At 40.9% G+C, this 11,389-nt stretch overlaps 2 protein-coding genes across 11 annotated transcripts in view; one reads left to right on the forward strand and one right to left on the reverse strand.

Moving 5' to 3' along the window:
- Positions 1-257: 257 nt before the first annotated feature.
- On the reverse strand, positions 258-3,831 carry nthl1 (nth-like DNA glycosylase 1). Of its 2 annotated transcripts, none has more exons than XM_026931717.3 (6): positions 3,179-3,831; positions 2,670-2,908; positions 2,279-2,449; positions 1,907-2,066; positions 1,703-1,808; positions 258-1,076 (listed from the first exon to the last, which is right to left on the reverse strand). In XM_026931717.3, the coding sequence occupies exons 1-6, from the start codon at positions 3,504-3,506 to the stop codon at positions 599-601; spliced, it is 1,482 nt and encodes a 493-aa protein (XP_026787518.3). In that variant the 5' UTR covers positions 3,507-3,831; the 3' UTR covers positions 258-598. The 2 variants fall into 2 exon arrangements, with proteins under 2 accessions (XP_026787518.3, XP_026787517.3); XM_026931716.3 differs by having other exon boundaries at positions 2,670-2,911; positions 3,179-3,829.
- Positions 3,832-4,200: 369 nt separating this feature from the next.
- tsc2 (TSC complex subunit 2) overlaps positions 4,201-11,389 on the forward strand; it is a 47,729-nt gene continuing 40,540 nt past the window's right edge. For all 9 annotated transcript variants that reach the window (XR_008301037.1, XR_008301038.1, XM_053229939.1 and 6 more), the window contains exons 1-8: positions 4,201-4,396; positions 6,854-7,009; positions 7,161-7,247; positions 8,140-8,250; positions 8,473-8,620; positions 9,555-9,672; positions 10,837-10,885; positions 10,991-11,116. Coding sequence is in view for 7 of the 9 variants with exons in the window: in XM_053229939.1 (XP_053085914.1) it covers positions 6,878-7,009; positions 7,161-7,247; positions 8,140-8,250; positions 8,473-8,620; positions 9,555-9,672; positions 10,837-10,885; positions 10,991-11,116 (771 nt within the window). In the remaining 2 variants the exon portion in view is untranslated. The remainder of the gene's footprint in view (positions 4,397-6,853; positions 7,010-7,160; positions 7,248-8,139; positions 8,251-8,472; positions 8,621-9,554; positions 9,673-10,836; positions 10,886-10,990; positions 11,117-11,389) is intronic.

Here is an 11,389-nt window from a genome sequence, read left to right on the forward strand (position 1 = left end):
CCCCCTCCCATAAGCCCCGCCTCCCATAGTTTGACAGTGGAAGCGATTTATTCATTCCTGCTGTTTTTTTTCTGGTGATGGTCACGGTGGATCCGGAGTCTATCCCGGGAACACTGGCCATGAGGCGGGAATACACCCGGTATGGACACCGTGCACACACACACACACACACACACACTCCCATTCACACCTAGGGGGCATTTCAGAGTAGCCCAGAAGTGATGTGTATGGTAATAAATTTCCACGTGAGACGTAGATTTGGAAATACGCACCATCATTTATTTACAAAAGAGTGAATATGAGGAGTTAGAGTGCATGTCTGTTTCTGGAAAAGATTTGTTACTGATTAGCAAAATTAGTGCAGCACTGGCACAAAGCACTGGCTGTGTGTGTGTGTGTGTGTGTGTGTAAAAATAAAATCAATGCTATCTTAATCACTTTTTTTTTTTTAATAAAAGTAAAAAAACAATGTAGAAAAAAAACATATATATATATATATGAGAAAAGATTCTATTTTCTGAAATGCCTTTTGTTTTGAAAAGATTCGAGGATAACGTCTGTCTTCTCGGATTCATTCCTGATGATTTTCGGTTTATTATCAGCGTTTACGCGCTGTGGTTCTTCTCTGTACCCGAGGACACGATGCAGTCTTCTCTCCATCTCTCTTCTCTTCCTTTCTCCTTCCCGTCCTCGTCTTGACCCCTGTCTTATCCTCTTGCTGCGATTCATCTCTTCGCTCTTTCCTGTCTTTTCTTGGCTCCGTCACCTTGGCTGGCACGTCCACTCTGCCCCTGTCCCTTTTCTGTTGTGGACGAGACACACAGAGAGGAACGGTGAAGGGTTCCTCCTTGATCTGCAGCGTCGACGCCTCCAGTTTCATTTCAGGGTTCTTTCGCAGTGTAGCAGGCTCCCTGGGAGACAGCGGAGAGCCAGGTTTGGGCCTGCGGGTTGGTGAGGCAGTGTGGGCGGAGGGACAGGTGTCCTGGTTCAGACAGGTGGCGCATAAAGGTGAGATGGGTAAACAGACCTGCTGCCCGAAACCCACCAACAGCCAGTTTATCTCACTCCACAGATCTCTACAGGAGAGAGAGAGAGAGATTTTCATTATTTCACAAGACAGCATTACTTTTTTAACAGGCAGTAATATAGAGTTAATAATGACGAAAGAGACGTCAGAATGGAAAGCGTAAGTCCAGAAGGAAAATCGGTTGTAATTATGAGCCTGAATTGTTAAACGATGACATGTTTCATGCTGTCAGTCTGATTTCCTCTGTTTTAAATTAAGGGTAGCATTGCCGCCTCACAGCTCCAGGGTCTGCGGTGTGATCCTGAGCTCGGGGTCACATGACCTCCAGTGTCCATGCGGGTTTCCTCCAGGGTTCTCCGGTTTCCTCCCGCCTCCCAAAAACATGCTGGTGGAGTGGCGACTCTAAATTACCCCTAGATGTGAATGAGTGTGTGAATGAGTGTGTGAATGAGTGTGTGAATGAGTGTGTGTGTGTGTGTGGTGGCCTGTGATCTGTGATGTACTAGCATCCCATCCATGATTTATCCCCACCTCTAAACCTCTTACTGAAGATGAATGAATGAATGAATGAATGAATGAATGAATGAATGAATGAACGAATGAATATTGCTATGCACTGGACGTGCAAATTGTTACTCATTGTTTTTTTTTCCTTCCCCCTACATTTCTGGATACCTTGGGAGCCACTCCTCCAGCGCTCGACGGGTCTCCTCTGGGTTCTTGGTGGTGGCACGAGTCCATCCCAGTCTGTTAGAGATCCGGTGAACGTGTGTGTCCACTCCTGAACGCATACACACCCGGACAAACACATTCATGAAAATGGTTACGACGTAACTGATCACAAAACCTGCTTTGAGAAAGTCCTCACTTCCTGCTCACCGATGCCGGAGATCCGGTTCCAGGCGATGGCCATGGCCAGGTGCGCCATCTTGGGGCCGACCCCGGGCAGACGCACCAAACCCTCCAGCGTGTCGGGGATATCACCTCCAAACTCACGGTGGATCATCTCCGTCGCCTGCTTCAGATACTTCGCCTTCGTCTGTGTGTGTGTGTGTGTGTGTGTGTGTGAGACATAGCCCCATCAAAAACAGTTACAAATACATAGAATGTATACAGCGATAGATATATATGAAATTCCTAAGATTTTGTTTTTACAGGAAGTGATATCATTACATTAAAAAAAAATATTATTAAGCATTTCATTTTAAAAATCCCAACATGTTTTTTTTTTTTTTTTTTAGAAAACATTACCTTCCAGAAGCCCACGGGGTAGATCAGTTTGCCCAGTTTGTCCTCGTCCATTTTGAGGATGGAGGTCACGCTGAGGTCGTGTGCACGCAGTCGCTCCATGGCTGCAGCCGTCACCTGATCCTTCGTCTGACTGGACAACATCAGAGAGACCAACACCTGATAACGCATCACCTGAGACAGAGAGAAAGACAGAGAGAGAGAGAGAGAGAATAGGATGTTACATGATCCCCAGAATTACTCTTTGCTGATCGACTGCATAAATGTGGAACATTACGTCCATTTCATTTCTCACTCAAGTACTCCTTTAAAAGTACCAGCTCAAAGATATCTGGGTTCGATTTGAGCTTAAATCGGGCGCCAGTGTGCAAGAGATCAATTGTATCGCGTTCACCTCGGGCGGAGCCTGAGGGTCGTAGCACTTCTCCGCCCCCATCTGGTCCACCGGAGCGTCCCGTCCACTCCGCATCTCCCTGATGAAGGACAGCTGCCTCCTCCAATCAGGCGGCTCCCAGCGCTCTTTCTTGACGCAGAGTCCCGCCTTGTCTTCATACTCCACTTTAACGTGGCCCCTCCTCAAGGTGCGAGATGATCTTGAAGGGGCGTGGCCTTCCCCAGGGTCTTCCTTAGGTTCTGCTAAATTACGGCACGCGCACACACACACACACACACACACACACACACACACACATAAAGTCAGCGGTGGTCTTATGGTGGTGCAAAGTACTGTAAGTTTGACACATTATACAAAGCAACAGTCAGTAAGTGGAGCTCAAAAAAAAAAAAAAGTCAATGAGAGGAGCTGATAATAAGGTAATAAAATTCCAACTGTGTATAAATCACTAAATTTTCATTCTTTATAACTGATTTTAAGTCATTTTTAATTCTTAAACATCAGCCCACCTGTGACTTTTGGCTTTTCTGAACCACAGTGCCCATGTGGAGACCCCTCTGTTTGAGAAATGGTACATTCCTCATCTGGTTCTTCTTTAATTCCTGCAGAACTTCTTTCCTCCACCATTCTGCACCTCAATCTCCTGAGTGCTCCTCCTTTCTGGAAAGTTCTGGCTGCTGTATCAGCTTGTGAAAGATCTGCCACGACTTTTCCATCACTGCTGAAATATCGCGAGCTCGTTTTCATTGGCTTTATTATTATTATTATTAATTTATTCCCTGAGTGTTGGTGTGTCTGAGGTGTGCACGCGCAAACAGCACGAGCCGCCCAAAACATCAGGCCACTAAACCGGAAGTGGTCGAGTTACTCACCATGCACCAAGCAGCCATGCCAAAATAAATAAATAAATAAATAAATAAAATTATTATTATTTACAAACTGGCTGTGTGGCAGCTACACATCCTGCTGTGTAAAATTATAAAAAATAATTAAATTAAAAAAAAAACAACAATAACATAAACACAGGAACATGTCACACACGTAGTTACTTAGCAACCGAGCAGCAGCTAAACGTGTAAAATGAACCACACAAAGTCTCCAAGAGTTATATAATAATCCACTCCAATCCGCAAATCTAATCTACTTCAGCGTCTGTTGACTTCCGGAAAGCGTCACCTTGGAGAACTACAATTCCCATGACGAATTGCGGAAGTGGAATTGCGGAAGTGGAAATTTTCGTTTTTTTTAATTTAGAATTTGCAAGCAATATGGAATATTAACACCAAAAAAGAAGATTTAATACAATACAAAATTACAAAGCACTAACACTGAAGGATTTTTAAAATTAAAATGATAATAAAATTATTCAAACAAAATATATTTCTAATAAATATACAAATCGCATTCGATGGGTCTTCAAAAAAAAAAAAAAAAAATGATGTTTTTTTTTTCCTTTTCATAATTTTGAGTGATTCAAAGTAAATAATAAGTCATTATCTTTAAACTACAGTAACCCAAGGTAGGGACCGGAAGTGCATTTCTTTAGTAAACATGACATCCGGTTGGAGCAGGGGCTGATCGGCTGGTTATTTTGGGGCACTTTTGCTGATTTGCACGGCTTGAAGAGACGTAAATGCACGAACTTTGTGCGATCTGCTGCTTTGAGAAGGTCCAGCGTGTTCCTGACACAGCTTGATGAACCAGCTGCTTCATTTCACAGCCCTGCGGTGAGAAATCCTCAGTGTGCTACTGGCTTGTTTTTCTGCATGTTTATTTACTCTGGCTTGTTTATTTGATGCCTGCACCACTGAGACAGTGCGGATCATGAGCCAGGCATGTCTTAGACAGAGATTTAAATGTTGTTGTGGGTAAAAATGTTTAAAAACATGTATATATCAGACATTCTTGACATTTGAGACCTTTGGCATTAGTGCATTTAGTTTGTAATAATAACAATAACATCATAAATTTCTGACAAACTCAAGATAAAGAGACTAATCTCTGTAATCTCTAATTAGATCTTAATAACTCAGTAGTTTTTATCTGTGATTTATGCAATCTCTACTTGCACACGTGATGAGGCTCAATTGTCTACGTGCATGACGAAGAAGAATAAGCCACGCCCACTCTTATGGCTCCTCCCCTTTCTTTAAAAAGCTGTTTTTTCAAGTATAAATAGTAATTATACTTAAACCACTCAGCCAATGAAGTGTATATGTAACTGTATCTGTATCTGTTTAGTGCTCAAAATAACTGTTTGTTTATCTTAATTTGGATTTAAGTACAAGTGGGTGTGGCCTAAAACTGGAAATGTTTTATTTTAATTAATAATAAGCCTTATGCCCTTGGAAACACTGAAAGAAAAGCAGATGTAGAAATGGGAGCAGTGTCAGCATGGTGTGTGAGTTCTGGCTCTGACAGTTCCTCAACCTCAGCTACATCACTCCAGTTCATAATCGCTAATAACCAAGAGATGCGTGTTATTTTAATCGCTCTCACACAGTTGTTATTTTAGTTTGTACTTGCCAGTGATATTTTCAAACAAATGTAGTTGGTTCTGTTCCCCAAAATATAAGCAAATTAGTAGCCTAATTATAGCCTAAGTATATAAAAGCCTAAGCCACTGCAGCCCTGAACAGGCAGAGACTAAGGATGCGGTGAATGTATCGTACAGCACCACATGTTCTTGTTAATGAACATGGTCTTCGTTTGTTCCATGAGCTTCATATCTGACTGCTCGCTCTCTCTCGTGCTCACATGAATGTAAAAAAAAAACTCCCATGATGTTTTTATCGTATCCCGCGGGATCGCAGTCCTGATCCACACCTCGAGTCTCAATCAGATGCCCTGCGAACCTTTCTAAAATAAAAAATAAATAAATAGTGTGCCTCCTGTCTGTGTAGAAAACATTACCTGCTCATTCTGAATAATGTATTTGGTTGTACTACAGCCGTGGCACATTTGGTGTCTAAAGTTTGCTTCTTTTGTTTTGTACCAAGCTAATATAGCTAACAAGTAATGGAAGCTTATAGCTATCAGTTTAGCATTGTAAAAACTGCACGTGTAAATTATCCTTCAAACAGAAGTGCTGGCTTTTGACGCTGTGTGACACACTGGTGTGTATAAAAATGGACAAAAGGACTTTTTTGACAAATCTTAAAAAACCAGTTGTAGTTTCGTATCGATGCCTAATAATTTACTCCCCCAGCGCATACGTTGTTGTCACTGCGCGCCAGAATCAGACTCAGGAATGAAGCGTGTCCTAAAGGCAACATCGTATTTTAGAAGCGAAAGTATTTATGAACATAACTACAAAATCCTCTCAGAAGTTGTCATATTAGCTAGATGGATAGTGTTAGAAGTAAAATTTATGAACATTTCATGAATATAAATGCAAAATCCTCTGAGAAATCCTGTCAGTTAGCTCCTTTTAGCTAGTTGAGTAATGCTAGTAGTAGAAATTATGAAAACTTTATGAATATAACTACAAAATCCTCTCAGAAATCCTGTCAGATTAACTCCTGTTAGCTAGCTGGCTACAGTTAGCAGCAAAAACTATGAACATTTATGAATATGTCTTAAAAATTCTTTACGAAATGCTATCAGGTTGGTGCCTGACAGCTAGCTGCCTGTAATAGGCGTTAAACTTTCCTGTCAACTCAGCTAATGTTAGCTAGAAGGCTAATATATGTCAGGTTAGTACCTGTTATCTCATGCTAGCTAGCACATTTAAGAATGTGACTTAAAAACTCTCTCAGAAATCCTGTCAGTTAGCTAGTTGGCTATCGTTAGCATCAAACATTATGAGTATAACTACACAATCCTGTCAGAAATCCAGCTATTTGGTTAGTGTGAATTATGAACATTTATGAACATAACTACAAAATAGTTACAACATGTTAGCTACAAAATGTTAGCTAACATCAGCTCATACTAGCCACCTGGATAGTGTTTGTCTTATAAATCCTGTCAGGTTAGCTTTTCTTAATGTTTACTAGCTAGTTGGCTAGTTTTATAAGTAAAAACTTTGAACATTTATGAAAACAATTCTTGTCAGGTTAGTACACATTGGATGATTTTTAGCTAGCTCGCTAAACCATGACCAGAGGTTGTATGAGAAGTAGAGATGTTTCACTTGTTGAAATAGGTTTTAGATTTTTTTTTTTTTTTTTGTCGTGTCTTAGGAAGTCCACCTGAGCGCTGGGATCATGAATAAGCAGCCCAGTAAGGAGTCTCTGAAGGACAAGCTGAAGGGGGTGTTTGGACTCACGTCACGGATCCCCACCAAACAGACCGAGAGCAAGACATCTGAATTCATCATCACCTACGACGTCCTGAAGGTCAGAGGAGTGAAGAAGTTTCACCTTTTCTTTTTTTTTTTTTTTTTTTTTTTTTAAATATAGGGAATCATTGTGATGGAGAACAGTGTGAGGGAGATGGAAAGCTCTGTAATATGTGTGTGTGTGTGTGTGTGTGTGTGTGTGTGTTTAGGAGCTAGCTCCAGAGTCCGGGCTGAGTAACAGAATCCGGGCTATCAACCATGTGTGTGACCTCGCCAAATCCAAAAAGTTTGAAGAGGTGAGATTTTGTTACGTTATGGACGGCCATGTTGTCAAAAGGGGGCGTGTCTGCTGGTCCTCAGGCCAGTGGGCGTGTCTTCATGCCCATATATGACCTCAAAGACACGCCCTTTAAACAACTAGCTACCTGGCACTCACAAATAGCTTAAATATCCTGTCGGGATAGCTCACATTAGCTAAGTGACTACTTTTAGCTGTGAAAAGTAGGAACGTTTATGAATATGATTTAAAAATCCTGTCCTCATGTTAGCTAGTTGGTTAGGATTAGCATAAATATATATTAAAATCCTGTCAGGTTAGCTCATGCTAGCTCGTAGGCCTAGCTAGAGAATCCTGTCAGAAAGCCTGGTTTATGAGTTTATGGATATGACTTAAAAATCCTGTCAGATTAGCTAATGTTAGCTTATGAGCTAGTGTTAGCAGTGAAAAGTATAAACCCTGATAAATAGGACTCAAAAATCCTGTCAGGGTTGGTCATGCTAGCTTGTTAGCTAGTGTTAGCAGTGAAGCTGTTTATGAATTTATGAATATGCTTAAGAATAATCTCAGAAATCTTGTTATGATGTAAGCTAGGTGATCAGTGTTAGCATTGAAGTTTAAAAATATCAGTTTAGCTCATACAGGCTACCCGGCTAAAGTATGTGCTAAAAATCCTGACAGATTTAGCGCTTGTTAGCTAGTAGGCTAGCATTTAATACAAAGATTACGATCATTTATGAATATGGATTAACAATGATTGCGTTTTGTTTTTCTTTTTTTTTGTTTTGCAAAGTGTGTACTCTTGTTTGTTTTTTTTAAAGATGTGTAGATTATAGTTTACACACATTTAGCTACTAAATGCGTGTGTGTTTAAGACTTGCTCATATGTATTGGCACCCACTGGTTGTTAGCATGCCGTGGAGGCGTTATGGAAGGCGGTGGAGGACATGATGCAGCCTGAACAACCACCTGAAGCTCGACACGCTGTGCTACTGCTGCTCAGGGCTATAATACAGGGACAGGTAAAACACAAACACACACACACACACACACACACACACACACACACACAGTAGCTAGCAGACATAACATATTTCTTCTTTGTATTATGTAACAAATGCATTCTGTCTATAACCCGCTTTGTTAAAATGCTTTACAGTTCATGACGTCGTTATCAACATGCTTCTACACATTGCGTGTGTGTGTGTGTGTGTGTGTGTGTGTGTGTGTGTGTGTGTGTGTAGGGGGAGAGACTGGGTCCGTTGAGAGCGTACTTCTTTAAGATTATTTGGGACTACCAGCCGTGTAACGAGGACCTGCCTGAGAGGCTCGGGGTGTTCAAGGCCCTCACGGAGAACGGGAAAGACGTCACCTACCTGGAGGATGAGATAGGTGAGTCACTGGTGATGGTGGTTGTGATGATGGTGATGGTGGTTGTGATGATGGTGGTGGTGGTTGTGATGATGGTGGTGGTGGTTGTGATGATGGTGGTGATGGTGGTGTTGATCTTCCCTCCACAAAGTGATGCCTGTTGGTGTTTTACTTATTTTTAGTTTGACTTTTTAACACAGAACTACCAGATCAGTATTTTACACAGTGTAAGGTCTTTTTCTTTTACACAACACCCTAACAATCACTTGGAACACCATAGCAACTGCCTAGCAACACCGTGGAATACCATACTAACAGCCAAAGGACAACCTAGCAACCACCTGGAATACCCTGGCAACCACCTGCAACACTATAGCAACTGCCTAGCAGCACCCTAGCTACCAAGTGGAACATCATATCAACAGCCTAACAACACTTTAGTAAACACTTGAAATACCGCAGCAATTGCCTAGCAACACCTTAGTAATCCCCTGGAATACCATAGCAACCACCTAGCAACACTTTGTAAGGGGAATTTGCTAAGTTGCCCAATCACTGCATTTTTTATTATTATTTTTTTCTCTCCAGTAAATGCACTTTTCTAGTTTAATTGTGTGATCGTAGGTAACAGAGAAGCTATTTCTCCGATGATAGCGCTTTGGTATGATGCTAGCTAGCTTTACTCAGTATCTTATTCAGCAAATCAATTAGCTGGCTAAGTAATTATGCTACGCTAATGTACGACACTGAAAGCTCCTCAATCTAACACTAGCTAATAAGAATCTACACACACACACAAGGTACTTTTTGGTTTTATATAAAATAATTTCCATATTTGAGCATATTAGTGACAGGGTTTCTGTGTGTAATGAGCTTACCTGTGCCTAGTAGTGACGTGTGTGTGTGTGTGTGTGTGTGTGTGTGTGTGTGTGTGTGTGTGTTCTCTCCACCTCAGCTCGTTTCGTGGTGGTTTGGATGGAAACGGGTTTGACTGCTGATTTCTTGCACGTGCTGGTCAACCTGGTCAAGTTCAACTCCTGCTACCTGGATCAGAACGTCTCACTGATGGTGCAGTAAGTCTCACACACACACACACATACACACACACACACACACACACACACAATCTCACTCTCTCTCTCTCTCTCTCTCTCTCTCTCTCTCTGGCTTTGTCCACGCTAACACAGGTAAATCTGAAAATACAGGTTTTTTTTTTATATCTTTAGGCCACATGAGCACCTTCGATCTGTTTCTCATCCACAAATTGCGGAAACAATAGAAATCGTCACACTGTACACGCACACTGGATCATCACTACTGCATTTTTCAACAAATTATTTGACCCTGTAGTTGGAGAAATATGCACCTACCCTTTTAAAACTAGACATGATCAAGTGGTGTACACAAAATGCCTCGTAGGCCACACCAGACTGACCCATGGGTATTTACTGAAAAGCGAAGAACCACCAAAATACCAATATTTTAACACTCCTTTGACCGTAAAAAAAAAAACAAACATATTTTTTGGTCTTTAATGTCATGACACAACGCATTTTATCAAGAAAAACCTTTGAAAGACTTGTTGTATAAGATGGACGAAGGAAAACCATTACAATTTTTATCAGAAGTAAATTTAAAGAATCTTTAATAAAATCGTCATGTTGTACAGAAATGTCTGACTTTTGAAGCTGAATTTTATTGATTTATGTGTGTTCTAACACAAACAAACAAACAAAAAAACTGCATTTTTCTTTGTCTTGATGCTGCAGTGGTGTGGAGTGTTCGTAGCGCTGCTTGTGTACTGTTCGAAAAAAGCGTGAAATCAGAATAAAACCGAAAACAGCATTGTAGCGTTGCGAGTTCCGCCATTTTGGAATTCAGTTCAGTTCAATTTTATTTGTGTAGCGCTTTTAACATTGAGCATTGTCACAAAGCAGCTTTACAGAAATAATCGAGGAGATCTAATGTTTTCAAAGGGCAACGTTTCATTCATATACTTTGGAGAGTGGATTGAAACTGTAATGATTCCTATTTGTTAATAATTTTGCATAAATACAACGTACAATGATTTACGAAATGTGGAAAAGTTCAATTTTGGGGCGAATACTTACGCAAGTCACTGTGTATCACTGAAGTGCCTGTTACGTTGTGTGTGTGTGATCACGACATAGAGGAGCGTCTTGTATTCCGGTGTAGTGTATAGTGTTGAATAAATACAGCGTGTCTTTGTGTTACAGGAAGATCTGCTTGCTGTGTAACCGAACTACATCCTCCACAGATATCGAGGTATATTTATGTACTTATTAAAAGCATCTTTTATGTTTATACTTTTTTTCCACGGAAAGTGAACCTAGTTTTCTCTCGTGCTCGTGCCGTGTGTGTGTGTTACAGGTAGCTCTACAGGTGCTGGATGCGGTCGTGTGTTATAACTGCTTGCCGTCCGACTCTTTAACCATCTTCATCATCACGCTGTGCAGAACGGTTAACGTGAAGGAGTTCTGCGAGTCCTGCTGGAAGGTGAGACTCAATTAATTAAACATCAGATCTGAAGTCGGATTTGGGGGCGGGGCTTCAGGATAATGCTATATACAATAAATATAAAGACGTGATGAAGTTGAGTTACCATCTCGATGTGTTTATTCCTCTTATACTACAACAACAGGTTGTACTTTTTATCCATTTATAGCTACATTTAATGTTTGGAAAGTCCATGAAACAAGTTAGTTCCTGTTCTCACTTTATATCAGTCATTCATTCCATCTCCAGCTTCTCTTGTTTTTTCTCTCTTGA

This window comes from Pangasianodon hypophthalmus, chromosome 26 (genome assembly GCF_027358585.1).
Source record: "Pangasianodon hypophthalmus isolate fPanHyp1 chromosome 26, fPanHyp1.pri, whole genome shotgun sequence".
In the NCBI taxonomy this organism is placed as follows: domain Eukaryota; kingdom Metazoa; phylum Chordata; class Actinopteri; order Siluriformes; family Pangasiidae; genus Pangasianodon; species Pangasianodon hypophthalmus.

Coding starts and splice junctions, on each gene's coding strand:
- nthl1 (XM_026931716.3), bottom strand. CDS start 3,506: ATGTTTTGGGCGGCTCGTGCTGTTTGCGCGTGCACACCTCAGACACAC. Junction 2,450..2,669: donor ACCCTCAGGCTCCGCCCGAG/GTGAACGCGATA, acceptor TCTCTGTCTCAG/GTGATGCGTTATCAGGTGTT. Junction 2,067..2,278: donor ACCCCGTGGGCTTCTGGAAG/GTAATGTTTTCT, acceptor ACACACACACAG/ACGAAGGCGAAGTATCTGAA.